At 37.0% G+C, this 24,307-nt stretch overlaps 2 protein-coding genes across 4 annotated transcripts; one reads left to right on the top strand and one right to left on the bottom strand.

Annotated features, from left to right (window-relative positions):
* The first annotated feature begins 8,877 nt into the window (after positions 1-8,877).
* On the top strand, positions 8,878-11,985 carry LOC132037228 (20 kDa chaperonin, chloroplastic-like). Its single transcript, XM_059427720.1, has 6 exons — positions 8,878-9,075; positions 9,277-9,459; positions 10,450-10,629; positions 10,720-10,875; positions 11,463-11,540; positions 11,639-11,985. Exons 2-6 carry the CDS (start codon positions 9,289-9,291, stop codon positions 11,810-11,812), a joined length of 759 nt encoding a protein of 252 aa, XP_059283703.1. The 5' UTR covers positions 8,878-9,075; positions 9,277-9,288; the 3' UTR covers positions 11,813-11,985.
* Positions 11,986-12,646: 661 nt separating this feature from the next.
* Positions 12,647-20,631, bottom strand: LOC132037226 (auxin response factor 7). 3 transcript variants are annotated; one of them, XM_059427718.1, is made up of 13 exons: positions 19,866-20,629; positions 18,337-18,449; positions 18,159-18,254; positions 17,861-17,917; positions 17,592-17,747; positions 17,432-17,516; positions 16,855-16,945; positions 16,614-16,778; positions 16,316-16,511; positions 15,833-15,971; positions 13,707-15,538; positions 13,382-13,572; positions 12,647-13,295 (listed from the first exon to the last, which is right to left on the bottom strand). In XM_059427718.1, exons 1-13 carry the CDS (start codon positions 19,906-19,908, stop codon positions 13,115-13,117), a joined length of 3,345 nt encoding a protein of 1,114 aa, XP_059283701.1. In that variant the 5' UTR covers positions 19,909-20,629; the 3' UTR covers positions 12,647-13,114. The 3 variants fall into 3 exon arrangements, with proteins under 3 accessions (XP_059283701.1, XP_059283702.1, XP_059283700.1); XM_059427719.1 differs by lacking the exon at positions 19,866-20,629 and adding an exon at positions 18,953-18,972; XM_059427717.1 differs by having other exon boundaries at positions 16,316-16,778; positions 19,866-20,631.
* Positions 20,632-24,307: the final 3,676 nt, after the last annotated feature.

Raw genomic sequence — 24,307 nt, 5'->3', positions numbered from 1 at the left:
TCACAATAATCCTTACAACAGCCCACAAAACCAATTCAACTCCAACTTTAACCATATAATTCCTTCATTCTCATCACATAACCCATGATAACAACAATCAAAATATTAATTCAAATCAGTCCACTATTTCCACATAAAACAGCCCCTACGGCTCAACAACATTCCAACATCAACATACATAATTGCATGTACTCAATTCATATCTACCAACATTATACATGTCTAAACCATCTCTACATCTCATAGAAAAGATTAAATCTTACCCCAATAAACTTAGCTCCTTAATTTGCTGAAATTAGTGAATTCAATTATAAACATCCTTTGCTGCCTCCAATGATCAATTCCATGTTGTTAACCACCTTCAATTAGTTGAAATACCTTAGAAAATAAATTTTTTTGGCATCAATTTCATGAGCTTAAACTTGCTCAGCCATGGCCGTAGCTGCCATGGCTTGGACTCCCTCTCTCTCTCTCTCTTTCTAAGTTCAGAATTTGGAAGATGAAAAATAAATAATCCTTAGTCATTAATTCATTTATATATGCTGCTCAATTTGGTGACATGTGTCCAGCCCTTGACATGTGTCCCATTCACATCCGTGGCCAATCAGATTTTGCCACATTTTTGTGGGGCCCACTTAGTGGTCTAATTAACTTAATTAATCATAATTAATCACTAATCCCCACTTAATAATCTAATCATGGTAAATTAATCCCAAATCTCCACTAATATTTCCACTAGTTATAATTAATAAGCAATTCGTGCATTAATAAAAAATTGGGGATTAAAAGTCCTTGTCTCATATCCAAAAATAATCTTGTCCTTGGATTTATGTCAATTAACTTACGAATAATCCGTCGTATAAAAATACGGGATATAACAACTTATGCCGATTAGCTTACGAATAATCCATCGTATAAAAATACGGGATATAACAAGAAGTTTGGCGAGCTAGAGCCGATAAGTTCTTGAATTTGAGGCAAGGAAGCATGAGTGCTCTAAAGTATAATCTCCGCTTCAATTCTTTGGCTAGGTATGCTTCGGCCATGATAGCGGATATGGGTGACCGAGTGCACCGATTTGTGAAAGGCCTAGGGCCACATTTGATGGATAGGTTCTTGACTGCGTCCCTTCAGGATAATATGGATATTTCACGCATTCAAGCCCATGCTCAGAATTTAGAAGAAATCCTTCAACAACAAAGAAGTGAGCGTGAGCATGATAGAGGGTATAACAAGAGGGCTAGATCTTTGGGTCCGATGAGTGAGCATAGAGGAGGCACGAGACGACGCTTTTCTAGGCATTCGTGCCATTCTATGACTAGTGCGCCTCCATGGGTTTCAGTCGGAGATTTGATAGGTCTGCTCATTCTAGGCCGAGCCAGAGCTTTTCGGGATCTCAGTTCAGGGGTGATTCGGGTCAAGAGAGATCAACCGTGCCACGATGTTCCCAGTGTGGGAAGTTACATTAGGGTCAGTGCCATTTGGGTTTAGAGGTTTGCTATTCATATGGTCAACCAGGCCATATTATGCGTGATTGCCCTTCAGTTGGTGGCAGAGGTTGGACCCGGCACCTTCAAAGGTGGCTAGATCTTCATCTATACGCCCTATGGGGCCAGTTCACACGCGCCGGTCGGCCATAGTAGAGTCAAAAGGAGAGTCCCCGGTTCTAGCGGTCCTCGGCACCGTATTTATGCTTTGGATGGACGCCAAGATCCCGAGTCTTCTCCTGATGTTGTCACAGGTATATTATCGATATTTTCTCATGATTTATATGCTTTGATAGATTCGGGCTCCACATTGTCATATGTTACTCTATATATTGCGGGTCGGTTTAGAGTCAAATCGGAGTCGATCAAACCTTTTGAGGTGTCTACACCCGTTGGTGAATCAGTAATAGCTACCCGTGTGAATAGCAATTGTGTAGTTGTGATTTGTGACCATCATACTATTATTGACTTACATGAGCTAAAAATGATGGATTTTGATGTTATTATGGGCATGGATTGGTTGGCTTCTTGCTATACCAATGTTGATTGTAGAATGAAAGTGGTTCGTTTCCAATTTCCGGGAGAACTAGTTTTAGAATGGAAAGAAAATACTGCGTCACCAAAAGGTGGGTTTATTTCCTATCTCAAGACAAGGAAAATGATCACAAAGGGTTGCATTTATCATCTAGTTCGGGTTTAAGATGTAGAAGCTAAACCGCCGACTCTTCAGTCAGTTCCCGTAGTGAATGGATTTTTGGATGTGTTCCCGAAAGAGCTTCCAGGCCTTCCTCCCGAGCGGGAGATTAATTTTGCTATTGATGTGTTTCCAGACACTAAGCCTATATCTATTCCTCCTTATAGAATGGCTCCCGCAGAATTGAAAAAGTTGAAGGAGCAATTGAAAGACTTGCTTGAGAAAGGCTTTATTAGGCCTAGTTCATCCCCGTGGGGAGCACCCGTATTGTTTGTCCGAAAGAAAGATGGCTCCTTGAGAATGTGCATTGACTATCGGCTAAGAATAAGGTGACGATTAAGAATAAATATCCTCTTCCGAGGATTGATGACTTATTTGACCAATTACAAAGCGCCAAATGGTTTTCAAAGATAGATTTGAGATCCGGGTATCATCAAGTGAGAGTCCTGGAGAAAAATATCCCTAAGACAGCCTTCAGAACAAGCTATGGCCATTTTGAGTTCCGGGTGATGTCATTTAGGCTAACTAATGCACCGGCAGTGTTTATGGATTTGATGAACGATGTGTCCAGACCCTTCCTGGATTTATTCGTGATTGTATTCATAGACGATATCCTGGTGTATTCTAGATCCGAGGCAAAGCATGCGGATCATTTGCATACTGTCCTTAGAGTTCTTCAAACTCGAGAGTTGTTCGCAAAATTTTCTAAGTGTGAGTTCTGGTTGAACTCGGTAACATTTCGGGCACATTGTTTTTCGGAGGTGGTATTCGGGTAGATAGCCAAAAGATCGAGGCCGTGAAGACTTGGCCAAGGCCCACAACTCCTCACGGAGGTTCGTAGCTTTCCGGGCTTAGAAAGTTATTACAAGAGATTTGTTGAAAGTTTTTCTTCTATTTCGCACCACTCACAAAGTCGACCAAGAAATCGAAAAGTTTCAATGGATGTGCTTGTGAACGTAGTTTCCAAGAGCTAAAAGATAGATTTACTTTTGCCCCGGTCCTGACAATTCCAGAGGGATTGGAAGGTTTTGTTGTTTATTGCAATGCTTCAGGCATTGGGCTAGGTTGTGTGTTGATGCAACATAGTAAGGTGATTGCGTATGCTTCAAGGCAATTACAAAAACATGAAAAGAATTATCCAACCCATGACCTTGAATTGGCTGCAGTGATTCATGCATTAAAGATGTGGAGAAATTACTTGTATGGTGTTCATGTGGATATTTATACAGATCATAAGAGCCTTCAGTATATCTTCAAGCAAAAAGAGTTGAATTTGTGGCAACGACGATGGTTGGAATTGCTAAAAGATTATGATGTTGATATCCTATATCACCCCGGAAAGGCAAATGTTGTGGTCGATGCTCTTAGCCGTAGATCTATGGGAAGTTTATGTGATGTACGACCGGAGAAAAGAGAAATGGCTCGTGACCTCCGGCGGTTAACTAGCCTGGGGAGTTCGAGTAGTGGACTTAGCGGGGGAACTACCATTCGGGAAGCCTCTCGTTAGTAGTGGGAAGTGAAAGAGCGACAATACGAAGATCATGCTAATGCATTAAGAGATACACTCCCCTCGAAGGGAGAAGTCATCATTTGAGATTGCGGGAGACGGGGGTTCTCGATGCGAGCAGATTATGTGTTCCCGACGTGGCGGGGTTACGCCACCAAATATTGAGAGAAAACCATTACTCCCGTTATTCTGTCTACCCCGGAGCGACGAAAATGTATCATGATCTTAAATTTATTTATTGGTGGAATAGGATGAAGAAAAATGTAGCGGAATTCGTAGCTCAATGTCCCAACTGTCAACAAGTGAAAATCGAGCACCAAAAGCCAAGCGGATTGTTGCAAGCTATAGAAATTCCAACTTGGAAGTGGGAAGTAATTAACATGGACTTCATTACAGGCTTGCCCCGTTCTCAACGTAAATATGATTCTATATGGGTGATTGTGGATAGACTCATGAAGTCAGCTCATTTCTTATCCGTCGAACTGACATATGTGGCGAAGATTATGCAAAGCTCTATGTTAAAGAGATAGTGCGACTTCACGGTGTTCCGTGTCTAATCATGTTATCTCGGCATTCAATAGGGAGGAACTCGGTTACGGCCTAATTTTTGGAAGTCCTTCCAAGAGGGTTTGGGGACTCATGTGAGCCTTAGCACGACATTTCATCCACGGTGCATCGACGGACAAGCCGAACGTACCATTCGGACTCTTGAGGATATGTTACGGCATGTATGTTAGATTTTGGAGGTAATTGGGATGATCACTTACCACTTCACCGAGTTTGCTTACAGTAATAGTTATCATTCTAGCATCCAAATGGCACCGTATGAGGCTTTATATGGGCGAAAGTATAGATCCCCAATTGGGTGGTTTGAAGCAGGAGAGACTAAATTGATGGGGCCAAACTTGGTCCAGCAAGCCATAGAAAAAGTTAAGCTCATACAAGATCGGTTATTAGCAGCCCAAAGTCGTCAAAAGTCCTATGCAGATAATCGCCGAAGGGACTTAAAGTTCCAAGTGAAAGATTGGATATTCTTAAAAGTGTCACCAATGAAGGGTGTAATGAGATTTGGCAAAAAGGGGAAGCTTAGTCCCGACATCGGGCCTTATGAGATTGTGCGCAAAGTAGGCAAAGTGACTTACGAATTAGATCTACCACCGATTTGGAGCCGATTCACCCGCTTTTCATGTTTCGATGCTTCGTAAATGTGTTGGAGATCCTATTAGGATCGTGCCAGTAAATGATGTTCAAGTGACAGAAGAGTTGACTTATGAAGAAGTACCCATTGCCATATTAGATAGGCAAGTACGGAGGCTTAGAAACAAAGAAGTGGCCTCAGTTAGGGTTTTATGGAGAAACAATAATCGAGAAGAGATGACATGGGAAGCGGAAGAAATTATGAAATCCAAATACCCGCACTTATTTCAGCCCCCGGAAGAAACCCAAGATGAGACATCAAGATCATAAGGTATGTATGTTTTCCTTTTTATGCATTTGGGTCGTGTGTGGCCAAACTCTATTGCTATTATGTTGTGGCCCTGTGAGGCATTATTATTATGGGTTGTTGTGACAGGATGGTAGTTCCATATTACAAGGGAAACTCTGGCGAAATTTTTATAGAATCCCCGAGGACTTAACATTCGAGGACGAATGTTCTTAAGGGGGGAAGAATGTTACACCTCGAAAAAAATTTTGTTGATGCACACCGAATAGACTAACGAAGAGCATGAAGTATACGGTATTGCAATGAGTAAGGAATGACATTTGATGACCCTAAGTAAGATTTCAAAGACATTCGAGGTTAGACGAGAAAGGTTGCCAAGAGAAGGCAAGGCATATGTTGTGTAACGGAAAGGATTTACGAGTAACGAGTTAATGATGATTTAATGATGCTTTGGAGAAGAGTTATAATGTCCCTTATATTGTTAATAAGGTGATAAACAAGTGTCAATAAGGTTCCATAAGAATTGGAGATCAAACGAGTCGACGAGAACGAACTTCGGAGAACTGGGCATTATACGGCCAAACATACTGGCCGTATAAAACATATAGGCCGTATGTTCAACCGTATAATTAGCCTAGATTTGCACCCCTCTCTGGACCAAATCTACGGCCATACATACGGTCAGTATAATTTATACGGACCGTATGTTGGTCCATAGAAACTGGTCGGGACGGATTTTGTGTATTTAATAAGGGACCAAGTCTCATTTCATTTCATTTCCCTTTCACACCCCTTCTCTCTAGAACATCTCTCCATATTTCTCCCACAAGAATTCAAGAGATATTAGTGTTCAACTTCATCAAACCAAGTGAATCAAGTGTAAAAAACCCATTAAAGTTCATCCAAGACAAGAAATCCAAGTGAATGTGAAACTAGGGTTTTGTTCAAGTGAGTGTTTCCACCCAAGGTCATTCCTACACCTCACCTAAGGTAAGTTTTATGGTATTTCCATGTTATTTAAGGTATTGAAAAGTTGAAACACTTGGATTATAAAAGGAAATAGAAAATGGGTCATGAATGTGGGAATAGTATCACCTTTGAATAATAGTTGGATTGAGTCATGATTCTTGATGTATTGTGATTATAATCATGTTATAAATGATATGGAGAACATGGGATAGACATTGTATATGAATGTACGTAATCGTGTGTTATGACCATGGATATGGATGATTGGAAGTGAATAGAGAAGTAAGGATAATGTAGGTGAATAAAGGCTATTGTTATGATGTTGTGAATGTTATTATTGATGTTTGGGAGTTGATATATGATATGGAGGAAGTCGTATAAATAAAGGAGATGCTGCCCAGCTTTCTCTAGCTTTAGTTTAGTATGCAAGCTATTGATTTTCTAATGTTAGTATGTACTCTAATGAAGGTAAAAACGTGAGTATTGAAGGAGAACGTGCAAGTGATAGAATAGTTGAACGGAAAGGTATGTAAGGCTAACCCTTCTTTCATAAGGCATGGTTTTTTGGTCAAATATCTATTCTTCTATAAGCCATGATATCCTCCAAATGATTCTATCTCTAAAAGCTACTAAGCTCATGATCCTCGATATGTTACAATTATACTAAGTTCCTTATATGATGAGTAACCCTCTAGGGATAGATGTGATGACTGACGATAGTAATGATGCTAAAGATGCTTATGAGCTTTTATGTGTATTTGCCTATGTATGGCTATTATGAAACCCCGAGCTTATATGGCCGGGTAGAATATATATATATATATATATGCGCGCGCACCACTGTAACTGGGTACGGATAACCCTGAGCCTTGGTAGGGCCAGGTATGTGAAACACCGAACCTTCGTGGTCGGGTATGCTATGTATATGATATGAATATGAATACGAATATGCTATGACTACGTAAATGTTATATATATGAATATGTAAATGAGTACGAGTATGAATGGAAATATGACTACGAATACGATTACGGATATGGATGTATGTACACAATCACACATTAGAAATGGAAAGTCCCTATGGAAAGCAAGTAAGTGTTTATGACGATGATATTACTATCTAAAGATCCCATGCTAATTGCTTATGTTGTCTATTATGTTTTCATAATGATTGTTGATCATGCTTACATACTCAAGACATTCTTGCATTACCGACGTCCTTTTGTTTGTGGACGCCGCGTCATGCCAGTGGCCGGTGAGATAGGCTTCGATCCATAGCCTCATTACTCGTGACTACATAGCGAAGCTCGTTTCGTTCGGAGCTACGGCTTTTCGTACTTATTCTTTTTGTGTACATATTTATGGGCGTGGCGGGGTCCCGTCTCCGCCTATATGATATGACATACTACTTCGAGGCTCATAGACACGTGTATCCGGTTAGATATGTTTCCGCCCGTCGGGCTCATATTTTGGGATATTATTTTGTTACCTGTCTCGCTTATGTACATTGATATGGGCATAGTTGCTAATGATGATATAAATGAATTGTCGGCCAATGGAATTAGTATGAATAATGGATGGAAAGTATGATTTAGCTATGTGGCTCACCTAGATGTAAATGTAAAGGTACGTTAAGAGGTGCCCGGGTAGGTTAGCACCGGGTGCCCGTCGCGGCCCTCCGGTTGGGTTGTGACACTTCTCCTCCTTGTGTTTCCCCTTCGTCTCCACCGCAACTCATTTCGAGGACAAGGTTATTCTCCCAACACAACTTCTTCACGTTGGACACCACTGGGGAACAACAATAACAACTAATGTCCCACCTTTACCCTCATTTGCGCCACCAGTCAATAGCCGAAAAACCTCAATTCTCATCCAATGAAATCAACATCCACTGCACCTTTCTCTCCATTCTAAATTTGTTCATCGTTTACCCAATCCACTACCTATTCAACCTCTAGCTACAACCAAAAAGTGTTCATACAGTAAAAATAAAGTCTCAGAAGAAAATATTCTTCAAAATTTTCACGCTCCATTATATGAATATTAATAATAAAGAAAAGCAAAAGAAAGTAATTCAAAAGTTAGAGTTTTAATTTTTCTTTTCCCGATAAGTACATCTCGAAATTGAGGGAGTTGACGGTGACGACAACAATGGGGGAGGGGGAGCGGGAGGGAAGGTAGATGAGGAGAAGAGAGAGGTAGGGGCGAAGCAACGGAATAGAGAAGAGTGGGAGAAGACAGAAACATAATGAGGAAGATGAAAATGGGATTTTCTTTTTCTCTGTCATTTTCATTATGGTTTATTTTTCTAATTTGAGTTATTCAATTCAAAAAATTTGTAACGACACGCTTTATGACTCTTTTTAACACGCACTATTGCTACAGCAGTAAAGCTTTTGCCACATAAGTAAGCTCAACAATCAAAGGTGTTTATCAATATATATTTTTTAAAAATTTAGGGGTTTAAATGAAAAAGTTACAAATTTATATATCGGAATTACAAAGGTGCAAGTTTAGGTGGCCATTAGGTCGCTTTGCCAAACTTAAATAGTGGCATTGAAAGAGGCTAACAACAACGACGGCAACGACATATTCAGTGAAATTACACAGGCATTGAAAGAGGCTAAAAACAATAATGACACATCCAGTGAAATCTCACGGACATTGAAAGAGGCTACTTGTGTAAATTCCCCAAAGGTTCTAACCCAAGCCCAAATCTTAAAATCAGTTGAAGAGAGGGATTGTGTTTACTCCATAACTTGTAACGAACAAACAAACAAACAAAAGAAAAGGAAAAAATATTCTAGAAGCATCTTATCTTTTGCAGAAAACCCCTCCTCTTGAACCTTCTAGGGTTTTGTTATCCTCTTCTTACCTACTCTCTCTATATTTCCACCAATCCAACACCACACACACACACTCACTACTCCACTTGAGCAACCAAAAAAAAACTTCTTTTTGACTCCTAATTCAGGTACCCTTTTGTTCAAAAATGTTCTTTTTATTATGGGTTTTGAGGATATTAACCAATTTTCACTTTTACTTGAGGAAAAAAAGGAACTTATTTTTGACTCTTAATTCAGATACCCTTTTGTTCATAAGTAGTCTTTTTATTGTGGGTTTTGAGGATACTAACCATTTAATCATTTTTGTTGTTGTTGTTTAATTTGGTTAGGATTATAAAGAAATGGCAACCACTCAGTTGACAGCATCATCTATTTCTGGGAATGGATTTGCATCATTTGAAGGGCTTAGGTCTAGTGGTTTTGTAAAGGTTGCATCTTTTGCTACTTTGAAGCAGAATAACAGGTCTTTTCGTGGTCTTTTTGTCAAGGCTGCAACTACTGTCGCTCCTAAGGTATATTACTAATTTTTTATTGCTTACCATCATTTTGCTCAATGGCTATGAATAATTGGTTTCTTTACTAATGTGTGTATTTTTGTGAGTGAATTATGTGTTTAATTAACATTGTTGATGGTTTTCTTGTTCATTCTAAATCTAGTACTAATATCAAATATTGGTTCCACCTAATACATTTGGTCAATCTGAATTGTTGGGGTCTGCTAAAGTTTTATTCTTTTAATAAAAGAAAAATAAGAAGGGGCAATTCTTGGGTACACTTTTTGTGGAAGAGTTACCTAAAACATATAACTTCAAACCAAAATTTAATTGGATAAGTATTGTCATTTTGTGGATTGCCTTTCTGCCTGTTCAAATGTGTGACAAAGTTTGTAATTTGGGTTTACTGAAAAATATGGTTCCCTGAGCAAAATTGAGGAACAATTATACTTATTCGGTTTCAATTTATGTGATATTTTTTTTTTCCTTCTTAGTTGGTCTCACGCAGAATGACACGTTCCTAAATGTCAACTGTTTCAAAAAAAAAAAAAAAAAAAGAAAGACACCTTTCTATATTTAGTAATAATTTGACTTTAAATTTTTCATTTTACTCTTTAATGAGATATAATTTATAGCCACATAAATATTGATGGTTTCTTTTTTTTTTTTTTTTATCACAAGTCCCAAAATTCTCTCTCTTATTCTTAAATTTAGTATTTAGTCCAACACCATCACATAAATTGGGATGGAGGAATGGAGGGGGTAGCTCTTTCTGATGTGTTTGCCTGAATAGCAGTTGTCTTCTTGAGAAGTGTGCTTTGAAGCCCAAAGATGACATCATTGAACATTAGGCTTCATCTACTTATACATCCTGACTTTTTACTTGATCTTTTGTTATGTTTATGGTAGCCCTTTTCTGCAACTTTACAGTATCATATTGTGTTGTTACCCTTGTCAAAGAGACATTACTACTTGGGACAATATGTTAAATTCTGTTGTTCTTTGCAGTACACTTCGCTTAAGCCTTTGGGCGACAGAGTGTTGGTAAAGATTAAGACCGCGGAGGAGAAGAGTGTAGGTGGTATCCTACTTCCAGTATCAGCCCAGTCGAAACCAAATGGAGGTGAGGTGGTTGCTGTTGGGGAGGGTCATTCAGCTGGCAAGACTAAAGTGGACATTAGCGTGAAGGTAATAATGCTATATATTCAAATACCACAGTCAAAACTTGGGAATCATCAATGGATAATCAAGTTGACTGAAAATATCTATTGTGTTTAGACTGGTGCCCAAGTCATCTACTCAAAGTACGCGGGAACAGAGGTAGAGTTTGATGGATCAAAGCACCTCATTCTCAAAGAGGATGATATTGTTGGTGTTCTTGAGACAGATGATGTCAAGGATCTCCAGCCATTGAATGACAGAGTCTTAATCAAGGTTTGTCATTCATGTCCTACCTCCCTTTCTTGTTTGCAAGATATCTAATGTTCCATAGTCAGTTGTTTGTCTATTTCTGGTTTAGTTTTCCTTTGTGGTTTATAGAGTCGGGTTTATATGAGGTGAGGTGTAGTATTTAATCGTAAATACAAGTTTAAGAGATTTATGGGTTTCTCCTTGCGGAAGCTGATTTGCAGCAACCACGTCTTGTGTCACCGGTCGTTGGGAATCCGGATGATGCGGACGAAATCCTGTTGTCCACACTCTAGATATCCTAGATGCAAAGCGTATTCTCTCTTGTATAGCTAACTTTAGCTGTCATGTACTCGTATTATGGTTGAAAAAATCATCGTTCTTCCAATACCCTATAGGCTAGAGTTTTGGGAGGAGGACAAGCTAACGGATAATTAGCACTCCCTATGGGTGTACCCAACCCAATAGCTACTTCCAGCACGAGGAAATGTGTTTTAAGATTCTGGCTCCCTAGCCTAGTACTTGTCTTCCTGCATTTGTTTCAAGTGCTTCCATTTTCTGCGAAGTCTTTAATTGGCTGAACGAGTTTACTTGTGGTTGCATTTGCTCTTTAGGTTGACGTGGCTGAAGAAAAAACCGCTGGAGGCTTACTGTTGACTGAGGCAGCAAAGGAGAAGCCTTCAATTGGAACGGTAAGAGAGAGAAGAATTTGCATTCCCCAGTCCATGCTTTCTATATTTGATTGAGATGTTCTAAAGTCTAAACCTTAATTCTACGATTGAAATTACAGATTATAGCGGTTGGACCTGGTTCTCTTGATGAGGAAGGCACCAGGAAACCACTTCCAGTATCCCAAGGAAATACAGTTCTCTACTCCAAATACGCGGGCAATGAATTCAAAGGTGCTGATGGTTCTGATTACATTGTGCTCAGGGCGTCCGATGTAATGGCTGTGCTATCTTAGTTGGACTATCAAGTTGTTCCGTGCCAAAATTCTCAGTAAGATCTAGGAAGGAGGAAGCTGCATTTAACTGAGTCGGGAGCAAAGCGCTCTACAAATTAATGATTAATTTTAAGTGTAGAATAATTTTCTGAACGCATTTCTGTTCTTGATTTAAGGAATTACCCTTTTGGGAATTTTGTATGTTAAAAGTGATTGAGAACTGCAATCAGCAATCAATTCTTCCGGATGGATTTTCACTTTAAAAGTTGTAGGAGTCGTAGCAATAAATTTTGAATGAGATAGTTGTGGAAAGTAATGAAGGGGATCAAAACTGAGACAAATATAGTAAGGACCAGGGCTTAAGCTGATATTTGTTATTTTCAGGACTTAGGCTTGTTTAGTATGAGAGGTAGGGATAAATAATTTTGGAATTATATTTGAGATAATTTTATTTTACGTTTAGTTGGGATAAAATTGTGGTATAATTAATTTTGAAATTAGTTATTTCGGGATTGTAGTGTTATTTTATCCCTGTGGAGAGTAGAATAGCTAATCTCGTGACGACTAATTCGGGGATAAGTTATTCTCGAATAACTTGTTTCTAACCAAACGACCCCTTAGTTCTCAGGGATCCAGAGGATGAAAGAGGTAGTGTTTTCAACTTGCAAATCCATTAGCAAAATGTCTCAAACATTTTATAAAGGTTCATAGTTCTTGGTAACCGGTCATAATTATGGTGGTTTTGTTCTTAGATAAAGATAACAAGAAATAAGATAAAGAGGGGCGTGGGTGGCTAATTTCGCATGGTTCAAGAGCGAACTTTTGACGTAGGACAAGCTAGAGGGATTCCAGAAGAATGTAAAAACTTGAAGCGCTGTAATGTCATTAGACAAGTTTTCCACAATCGTCAAAGCTATACACTTTCTGTTAAATTTAGTACGAACAGGAATGTTTCTTCCTGTAATTTTGCGATGCCTAAATTACAAGGCTAACTTCCACCTACTTTGATCTGAAAAATAATAAATTTAAAGTTTCTCTCTTCAACTCATTCACAAATTTTGCACCTAACAATAAAGTATCAATCGAACTAATCTAATTTCAACTGTGCCACGAAGACAAGCGGGGAGTTCCATAGCCTAAAAAGGTATGTGAATTCACGTCACGTATAAAAGAACGTCATGAGTTGTTCCCACCAGCTGCCTGGAACACATGGTTCCACTACCTCATCTTCAGTTAGAATATGCTGATCTCAGTTGTTTGCAGCCTCGAGGGAAATGTGTTGAAAATATATCCCAAAGTTAGTTCCCATTTAATTGGAGCACCTTATCGATTAAACGATGCAGCTGAGTTGTCATCATAGTGTCCCCTCCACGCATTACCACTATCAGTGCCACTGCTAGCTTGGTTTGGTACTGGCACATTACCTAAATCCCCATCCAAGCTCATTTGCTGCACTTCAGCACAAGACAGGATTTTGATGCTCTGAACACAGCTCACAAATTCCCTGAGAAAAATGAGCAAGACATGAATATCTTCCGAAAAGTAATACTTCAAGAATCATAGTACAACTTTCAGCAAGTCAACACTTACTCCCAAGGATCATCACCAACAAGCAGTATATCATTCTCATGGTCAACATACACAAGCTTCCATTCAGTTCTTTGAGGATCTTCAAGCTGTCCCTCTATTCCAAACATACGTGCTAGATCATGCCTTAGTTCATCATACTCTTTGTAACGAGTGACATCTATAGTTCTTCCCACAGAGCCTCGTTTTTGAACCTTCATGATTGCAAAATGATTTTAAAAACTCTACATTGGGAAAGAGACATAACACTGCTACTCCATCATATGAAATTTAAATAAGAGCAAACACGTAAGGGTGATAAAGAGAGCAAAGCATGTGTGCAACAGACCTTTGTATATGTTCTCATGCGCTGAGTCTGATTCGTCCATGCATTATTATTCAGAACACCATTGTCATTCACAGCAAGATCATTGGAACTTCTTGGCTTGTATGACATGTTTGGCACCCCAAATTGTTGAGAATTGATCCCAGCATCAGACAACTCAGTTTCTATGTCCCTAGGGGCATTGCCAAAAGGAGAGAATAGGTTTTGCATATCCTTTCCGGGATCATAATCCCGTGATAGTAAAGCATCAGGGGTCAATCCATCTATATTATTTGCTGCAGAAGGAAGACTGTTCCTAGAATGTGATTGAACATCACCTTCCACACATAATGCAGGCAATGAAAAGTTGAATCCACTAGAATCCAGCCCGTAGGATGTTGTTGATGAGGCTGCCTCTAAGTTCTCAGTACCATTGCCTTTGTATTTAGACTGCTCTGAACCTTTTGAGAACGGTAGCTCGTGTTTTATTCGAAATTCGGATTTGTTTTGCTCTTGAGAAGGATCAACTCCCGACTCATCCACCAGTATCGCTTGCCCTTGGTTCCTCGTCAAGAAGTTTGGTTGTGAAACTTGGAAATTGTTTGTAGAAGGAGAGGTTGAACATGAAGGAGCATCTCCATCTGTAGCACCAGAAAGGGCTTTGATTGTTATAGGGGATTTGTGCTGGCCTTGGAGTTGGTTGAAATCATGTTGAGGTGACTGGAGATGTGTGGTTGTCAATTGCTGATGAGCAAACTGGAGCTCTTGTGGCTGCCGGTACTGTTGTTGCTGGGACATACGCGGCTCCACAGTAGAGCTTACAGGAGATAATCGCTGTGCTTGTTGCTGATGTTGCTGTTGTTGCTGCTGCAGTTTATTAAGAAGCTGTAGTTGCAGCTGCTGCTCCGTAAGGCTCTGCTGTGATGATGGTTGAACTTGTGGCCTCTGCATCAAACTTTGCTGCATCAATTGTAGTGGAGCTTGCTGTGGTATTGTCTGCTGCTGCTGAGGTTTTTGATGTTCCACTTGTTGCTGAAATGGGAAGTCTTGTGCCAAGGATGTAGAAGGAAATGGATTTCTATTGACAGGAACATTTTGCTGTGGTTGGGTACTAGCTGATAGTAACTGTTGCTGCTGATGCTGACCATATATCGCACCTTGTGAAAAAGGAATCTGGTTAGGAGGAGATACACAATGATTTATTGGTGGCGATGAATTCACGGCCAATTGTTGCTGCTGGGATGGACGCTGTTGTTGCTGCAGCTGCTGCTGTGCTTGCTGATGAAGCTGTGGCTGTGGCTGTGGCTGCTGCTGCAACATGTGTTGGTGTGGCTGCTGCTGCAGCGTGTGTTGTTGTTGTTGCTGCTGCAGCGAGTGTTGTTGTTGTTGTTGCTGCTGCTGCGAGTGTTGTTGTTGCTGCTGCTGCTGCAGCATGTGTTGTTGTTGCTGCTGCTGCAGTGCGTGTTGCTGTTGCTGTTGCAGCGAGGGTTGCTGCTGCTGTGCACTCACAGGAGACTGTAACGATTGCTGCTGCTGTTGAGCCCATGCTAATGGTGGCTGCTGGATTTGCCCAAATTGCTGGTTTTGTTGATTTGGTTTGAACTGGAGACCTTGTGTAGATAATGTAGGTGACTGAAAGTTCAGCAACTTAGAATGGTCATCAGTACCGATATTACTATGTAAGACACTAGGAAGTCCAGATTGGGCAACTGGCACATGATTGTTCTGTTGCATACTCATCCACTGTACCAAGCTCAGTCCAGGGAATATTGAGCTTTGAGCATCTTTTAGACCTAACTCGTCGTTCATCCAAGGCATCCCCCTCTTTAAAACATTTTCAATATCAGACTCATCACCTGCAAAAGCGTTACCCCTTTGAGGATTATATCGACGAAGTTACAGTAGACTAATTTCCTTTTTGTGCAAGTAGAGATGAGGGAGATTAATCGTGCTAATATACCAATGGCTAGACCTATTTCCAGCCATGTAATCAGACATATTTAACTGAGAAGGAAAACTGGAAAATTCCAAGATTTCCTTTTAAGTCTAAGTCAAGTTTTAACTCCAGTGAACCTTCAAATAAGCTATTTGTTTTAGTTCTTCTTAATCTTTGAAACATTATAGAGATAGCTAAATGTCAAGTAGCTTACCAGGAAAACCTGGCTGCTTAGGAAACTTGGGCCTGAAAAATGGAGGTGGACAGATATAAAAAGGAGTCACGACAGGCTCAATATCCCATATAGAAACTCTGCTTGGACGTTCCCCAGCAGTTGATTCATCCCATCCCACCTAACGAATTAAATAAAGAAATAATTTAGGACTGGATCAATGCAAATGCAGTTTACTATATACTATCAAGAAACCCTTAGGAACCACAAGTAAAGTTCAATAAAGAAGCCAGCAGGATATCTAATGATCACGGAAACATCTGAAAAGGTGCAAGACTGCGAGTAAGCACTGCTAATCTGGAGGAGCAACTGATGACTCAAGTGACATTCCCTAATATATACTAGATGGTATAGCACTGGGAAATATATTTTGAAGAAGTGGGAAGAGCTCTACTGGGACCACTAAGTTAAATATACCAAAATTCTAGGCAAATTCTTGGGGACAAATCCTAGATGACTTAGTACCTGAAGATTACGCCACTGTGAGTTCTTCCATCGTATGGGGTCCAGATCACTAACACCAGTTATTGTACCCATGTACCTACGGACTCCAGAATCCTCCGTTTCAAACATCATCCGAAATCGCATACCTAGTTGAACTTGTGCATACATAGCTTTATTATACTTGGCCAGAGGAATTACAAATTCAGAAGGGCTAGCCCTGTCAAGAACAAAAGGAGCAAGATTAAAAAAATGTGTGTATAATTCAACATCTAAATTCAAACACGAAATATTTTCAATGTAACAAGGGCTGATATAGTACCTAGGATTGTAAAAGATAGTAAACGGACTATTTTTTGCAGCAGCATGAGCTGCAGCAGCAAGGATCCCAATGTGCATGCTGTCACTAGATATAACAGATGAGGAGAGGGCAGGCTGCTGTCTATTCGCTCGTTTTATACCCAAGAGAAGATGTGACTTTTCATCTCTACATAAAATTTTCCCAGTTTAGCAACAAGATGGCCATCATATAAATAAGAAAAAGTAACTAATGTTTCCGTTACCTTATGAAAAGGACAGAATCGCCGGCACACAGCCTTTTAGAGGAGATAAAGACACTCCAACCAGTAGTCAAAAGGTGTCTTTTTGGTTGACCTGAAATCATGTAAATTAATTTTAATGAACCTTGTTAGCACTTAGCACTGACCAATTGTTTTCTGATACGTTGATAGCTCCAGTTTGTTGAAGGGCACATGTTCACAATTCACAACATGACCTAAAACATAATTCACTAAAGGCTAAGCTTCTTTACATCAATGTACTTTAAGAAACTTTCACTACAAAATAGTAATTCCTAATTAAAAGATATTTGAAAAGTTAAAACAAGAAAAATATTATTGGAATCACATTTTCGTAAGTTGAGTTGGATTTAGAGATAAAAGTCACTACTGTATAACAAAAGAAGGTTAATTATTCGAATCACTTAATCTAGCACTCCAAAAGGGAACTGTATCCTTCAAAGAGAAACCGAATTGTCAACTACTAGTATTGCGACTCAAAGCGTTACCCCAATAGTAGTTCCACACAGAACTATCAGAACTAAACTTCCAACATAAGAGAGTAAAAGATCTTAAAAAGTACCTCGATAGATATGCCTGAAAGTCCATGCTTGGTCATGTAAATCTCTAGCCATTAGCTCCTGAGCAGGAGGTTGCATTGAATAGTCCTACAAAGAAGCTCCCTGTCAGATGCGTAAAAACAGATCTCTTTTCATTAACATACTTTGTGAAGATAAACAAACCAGGGGAGGAAATATCTTCTCGGCTGCTCGTCGAGGAACAGAAAATCCACCATGTGTGCTTGTATCACTAGCTGTGAGAGTTTTACAGAAGAACTCGGCAGGCTGCCTGTTCTGCTTAAGGCCCATATCAGATAAAAGTAAAGCCTCCTGGTCATACTGCAGAATCAAAACGCAAAATTTCGTTTCATACAACTTCTTATGGATTAGGTAAAAAAGTACTTTGACTGCAAAGACAACAGCTAAGATTGTAAACAGCATAAAGGACTTACCTTGTTTACAGGTTGAAGAGTCATCTGAGCATAAACCTCATCAGTTTCAGGGTCAGCCTAACGAAGTCATCACAAGTATACCGTGTTAGGATAAAGGAAACTCCACTACTCTTTAATTTGCTTTAATAGAACAATGTTTTTCTACTTAAGTCACATTTACGTCTTTGTAAATACAAAGAAGGAATGGGAAAACACTCATATTCAATTATTAATTTTAAGCAAAATATGTGGAAATGGAAAGACAACTCATGAAATCATGAATCCCAGCCAAGACGGCGATAGAGGAAAGATGGCATACATGTAAAGTGACATTGTGTAACATGCAGATCAACTTGGAAGGAAGATTAGGATAGCTTGGTATTCCATCTGTCTCCTTTTGCATTGATGCCGCCACCTGCATAGTGTCGATATAGAAGTAAGGTTTCAATATCTTGGGGAAGCAAAACTCCTATTTTTTAACTTAAAAAGATACATACCTGCTCACTGTGACCTTGAGGAAAATATACCACAAGGCTTCCAACAGGAGGCAAAGAAACCAATGGGCCAGCACAAGCGTGCCATAACTCTGAATTCATGAGCTTTCTTTCACCTGTTGCATTATGATACAAACTTTCAGGTACACATATTTACTGAATTAAAGTTCAACTACAAAAATTCATCTGAAGCTTCAATATACTGGAAACTAAGGTCCTTTATGCGCGAAACCTCTGTCTTAAACAGATGAATTAACTACAGGTACATAAAGATAAGGAGTTCCACAAGCCAAATGATTATAAAGCTTCAGCAATACCAGGAACCTACGCGAATATCGTGTGACCCTCTAAGAGTTGTATACCAAATGGCGATCAAAAACTAACCAACACTTGTGAGTTTAGGCATGTCAATGATATGCACGGATAGCAGTAATGAACTGATCTAGTAACACATGAAAAGAACAGATTTTCCAGTTTCCTTTCTCAAAGAAAACCATGTGAGAACATGAATTTATGGCAAGTGGATCGTATTAAAGCATCATGAACACAGATCAAGCAAAATTTGTAGCATTAATTTCGTTCCTGTTACAGTGATAACCTCGTTTCACTCTGTTCTTACCCCTCCTTGTACTTGCTTGTCAGCAAAGGAGAACCTACTTAAATCTAATTGCAGAGAGACCGATTCCCATGCTCATGTTCCGCCTGTGATCAACCCCCACAAAAATAACTAACGGAAAGTGGACCATCAGAGGCATGTGCTAAGTTAATAAGAGGTCAAAAGTGAAACTTAAAACGAATAACAGACATGATTTCATAGGTCAATTACACTAAATACGACTTATATTCCTGGATGCACAAATTATTTTAGTAACATTTTGCTAATGCACGAAAAATAATTAACTAATGAAAGAATAAACAACTAAAAGCAGTTCACAGAAAGTGTATTTCTGTTCTCATTCCTTAGCAATAGAAATGTTTCTAAACAAAAAAAAGACTATATCTGACTTAAAAACAGTCAATATTCACAGGAAATTTAAGCATTACAAGGACAACTTAGTCTAAGAGAAACCTGCATAATATAGTTAGCAAGTAACCGCATAATCAAATGAGATAATGGTCAAAAACACACCTGAACTATCACTTTTTCGTGAGTTTCCTACCTGAACTATCAGCTGTGCGGGTTTACTGCCTTATCGCCAACTATTTATCAAAATACACGTCAACTATCAGTTGTTCCCTTTTCCTACCACAACTATTCATGTAAGGAAAAGGGAACAATTATCTATAAGAAAAGGGAACAACTGATGGTTGAGGTGTGTTTTGATAAATAGTTGGTGATAGTTTAGGTAGGAAACTAGTATACGTGATAGTTTAAGTAGGAAACTCCCAAAAAAATGTTAATTCAGGTGTGTTTTTGATGATTAACTCTAATCAAATTGACGTCCAATAGCCCCATAAGACACAACTTGAAGAAATAAATAACAAGGTAGAAAGTAGAAATGCAAAAGAATCAATCAAGCTGTAGTAAGCACCTTCTCCTGAATTTGCTAGATATCCATTTGATGGCGCCTTCATTTCACCAAAAATTTCCACTTGAATTGCTTCACAATCTATTCAGTTTTTCCACTTCTCTCTCTCTCTCCAAAAAACAATTTCTTTTAAAAAAAGAACTGGTCTAACACAAAGTTTTCACGTAATTCCAGCTTTTCACTTTCTCAATATAGAAATCTCCAGCATTGCTTTAGGTACTAAACCACCATTATGCTAAGCTCCATAATTGCAACACGGAATTTCCTGGAAACCAAATATTCTTCCTTTTCCATTGTCATGATTACGCCAGCATTTTCCAGTTGCCGAATTAATCAAACTATACCCCAAAAAAAAAAAAAAAAAAAAAATCTCTGAATGGGGTGATTACAATTTCCTATTCGACGAAAGGTTGGATTTCAAGTTATGGAAATATTACCATAAGTTGATCAACATGTAATTAGCATTGAAGTAGGAAAAAGGAAGCTGACACCAAGGGTCGCCGGATAATCAAGAACCAACAAAAGATGTTTAAAAAACAATACTAGTATCCAAAAATGGAAAGGCAAAGAGAATAAAGTAGAGATAATATGTGAAGTTGCACGAAACCCAAGGTGGAAGTGGCCGGTGGGGTGATCGGAGAACTCGCCGGAAAATCAGACGCCTATAATAACGGAGCTGTGCTTTATATTGCTACTGTACTACAACATACACCTTTATACTGTTCTAATATGCTAGATCATATAGTAATTAGTAGCAACACTTACTTTGGATGGTTGTTACGTGTTTTTGTTTTATAAATGTATCGTATTTTATGGTATTGTATTGTCTGATGAATATAATATTTGAATAAATTATATCATTTTATGCCGTTACATGACGTTAGACATCACCAATTTGAAAGGTAAACTTATTACAGAAAAATATGGTAGAGTGTAAAACTATCATAAAAAGATATGATAAAGGATAAAATATAATTATTTGATATAAGTAAAGACAAAATAAAAAAATAAAAATAAGATAACGATGGATAACAAGAATCGGTCGTTTTATAAAATGAGATTTTTCATCGTTATACAACGATATATTTAACGATACGATACAATAAAATTAAAATCACAATAAAAATAAATATTGTATTTAAACAAACAAACACAGCATATACAATAAGTATCAAACCATCCAAACAAGCTGTAAGTATTAATGAAAAAACAGATGCGTCTGTTATATGATACGTATTATTATATATGTTAATGTCATGAATAGTAGTTAGTTACGTTTTGAGGAGTAGTAGAGAACAAGCCGACACAGATGAACTGGACAAGGTTAAATAATAAGTGAAATTACAAACCATGTTTGCTCTTACAAGACATTATTTTCCCCTTCATTAGATTCCTATATAATCTCTCTTTTCCCCTTAATTGATTGGATGAGTTGATTTTATTTTTATTTTTTCTTGTCTCTGTTATATTTGAATTCTTTCATGTCATAATTTTCATCCACTTCATTAATTATTCGGTCACACTCTTGATTTTTTTCCTGATTTTCCGTTATATTTGATACTTTTAAAAAAAAACAGTTAAAAAAAGAATGATATATTTCTATACTTAATAATAATCTAACTTTAAAGTTTTTATTTTATTTTTAATGAAATGATTTATAATTACATAAATATTTTTAATTTATTTTAGACCACAAATTTCAAAAATAAAATCATTCTTAAACTGCATGCTAAATGGTGATGAAGGAAGTATTAGATCCTTTTTCAAGATGTTAAGTTCTTGGAGTATGTCTGATTTAGGTAGATTGACATATGTTACTCAATACATTCTATTTTAAGTGACTTTTTGCTTTTTAAATTTATTTCAACATAAGTGATTTTTGAAGAAATTAAGAAAGTGGTATTTTTTTTTTTCCTTCAAACTTACCTGGTTGATAAGGGTTGAACAAATTTCTATGAAATTTTTCAGAACTTCTTTACAGTTTTCTATGCATATGCAATATTAAATCGTCTTTAGTAAAATAACACGATTATATAATGCTATTAAGTAACCTTTGTAATTGCTGTTCCGAACTCGGCCTGTTTGAAAAGCCACCTGGTAATTGGAATTGTGTAATTACTAGGGGTAGTAATTACACAAACATTTTAGTAATTACACAAGAATGTAATTATAACGACTGTTTGTTTATCATAACGTAATTACGGTGTAATTACAAGCGTCTTGTTAGTTGCAAGGTGTAATTACACAAATCAGTTTAATTTAAAAATAAAATTTAATTATAAAAAATTTAAAATTAATATTCAAAAAATATTGCCTTTATAAATGATATTAAATTCATTATTTAATAACACATTGTTTCTTGAAAATATATTAATTAATAATCATATATTTGTAACTAATATTGTAACAAAAATAATTGATATATATTTTTCAAATTAATATTTAATTTTAATTAATTATAAAACTTAAAAGAAGACTTTTTTTTGTGAGAACGTCATGGATTAGATGTTTGATAAAAAAATAATATTAATAAATATAATGCCATAACATAATTCATATGTTTGACACAAAAAATCCATCAAATGTAAGTGAAAAATAAACAACATGCAATGTGAAAGCAAATAACTTAAAAATGGAAATATAACCTAAATTCAAAATCCAAAAGAAAAAGTTCAACATAATACTCTTATGTCAAATTCCAACATTACATAAGTAAGTTCTAACGTAGCCTAAGTAAATAATTCAAAAGAAAGGAAAAATATAAGTATATAACCTAATTCACAATGAAATTCTACTTTAATAACGTCACTCGTTATATATCAAGTTTGTTAATGACTCATTCTTTCCAATATTAAGAGGTGTAGTTTCAAATATTAGAATAATAACAAGGTTATGCTAAATGAATAAAATAAAAAATAAAAAAAAATACTAGCAATTACATGGAACCACAAGAAGCAAAAGTTGGGAATGAGAAGAAAGAAAATGAAAAATAAATAATATAAAAAGAAAAATGAAAAATAAATAATATAAAAAGAAAAATACATTTTAAAAAATAAAAGTAAAAATAAAAAAGAAATTAAAAAATATTAAAAAAAATAGAAATTAAAAATCAAAAGAAATTAAAGTAAAAAAATAAACAAACTAAAAAGTAACAGTAATTACGGGGTGTAATTACACCCAATTCTCGGTCCCCGCCAGAATTGGATAGTGTAATTACACTCCGTCAATTACATCCAATTATCACCTATTGTGTGTAATTACTTGATCAAACAAACAGACCAAACTGTGTAATTACACTCAATTCCAATTAATGATAAAAATAAAAAAATATTTAAAATAAAAAAAAATAGAAATTAAAAATAAAAATATTAAAAATAAAAAAAAAACTTAAAATAATAGAAATTAAAAATAAAAAGAAATTAAAGTAAAAAAAAAAAAAACTAAAAAGTAACCTTGTAATTACACTGTAATTACACTCACGCCTTGAGAATTGGATAGTGTAATTACACCTGTCAATTACATCCAATTCCCACCTAACTGTGTAATTACTTGATCAAACAAACAGACCAAACTGTGTAATTACACCCAATTACACCCAATTCCAATTACCTGAGTGGCTTTCCAAACAGGCCCTTAATTACGTAAAAAGGAATGGCGGGAGTAAATAAGATGATTTAAGTCTATTACTATTTGTGAGTGGTGTTAAATTTAACTTAGATCCAACTATTATGACCTCAACACTCAATTATTGATATTTGTTCTTTTCTTCAATTTACCAAGACGATAAACGCTCTACTTTCCCTAATCAAAGGTTTCACGGATAAAGAGTTAGGTAAATAATTTTGGTACACAAAGCTTTTTTCTTGGATTATATGAATAATTATTGGTCACAAGTTACTTTATTTGGTTTTGATGATTGTCTAAGATTCGTTGATTCATGTGAATAGGAGTCATTCGGTGCAAATGTCGTTCATTTTTACTGCAATGATATTTGTCATTTAACTGATCATTAGATATGTTAATAAATTAGTAATATTTCTAATTGAAAAATTAATGCGATAACTCTCAAGACTATAGTACAATAAAGTGAAAGGCATAACTAGTAATGTCCAACAATATTGAAGAAATAATAGATTAAAGAGTTTTATGTGTTTTAATGTCTTTTTAAGATCGCGTAAAATGGAATAATAATAGCTAAGGCGTTGAAGGCTAATGGTAACGTGCTTCATGCCTATGATAGTTCAGTCCATTTTGTTGAAACCTCGTAATAGCTAAAGCGTTGACAATTAGAAAAGCACTTCAAATGGCTGTGAAGTATGATTGGAAGAATATAAGTATCTTGTCAGATTCATCAATAATGGTTCAAATGTTTTAATGGAAGAATAGGTCATTCATGAGATGTGAATGGAATTTGTGATGATGTTGGTTATCTCGAGCAATGTTTA

This window comes from Lycium ferocissimum, chromosome 11 (genome assembly GCF_029784015.1).
Source record: "Lycium ferocissimum isolate CSIRO_LF1 chromosome 11, AGI_CSIRO_Lferr_CH_V1, whole genome shotgun sequence".
NCBI lineage: Eukaryota > Viridiplantae > Streptophyta > Magnoliopsida > Solanales > Solanaceae > Lycium > Lycium ferocissimum.
The sequence above is the reverse complement of the archived record's forward strand: the minus strand, read 5'-3'. Positions and strand labels throughout refer to the sequence as shown.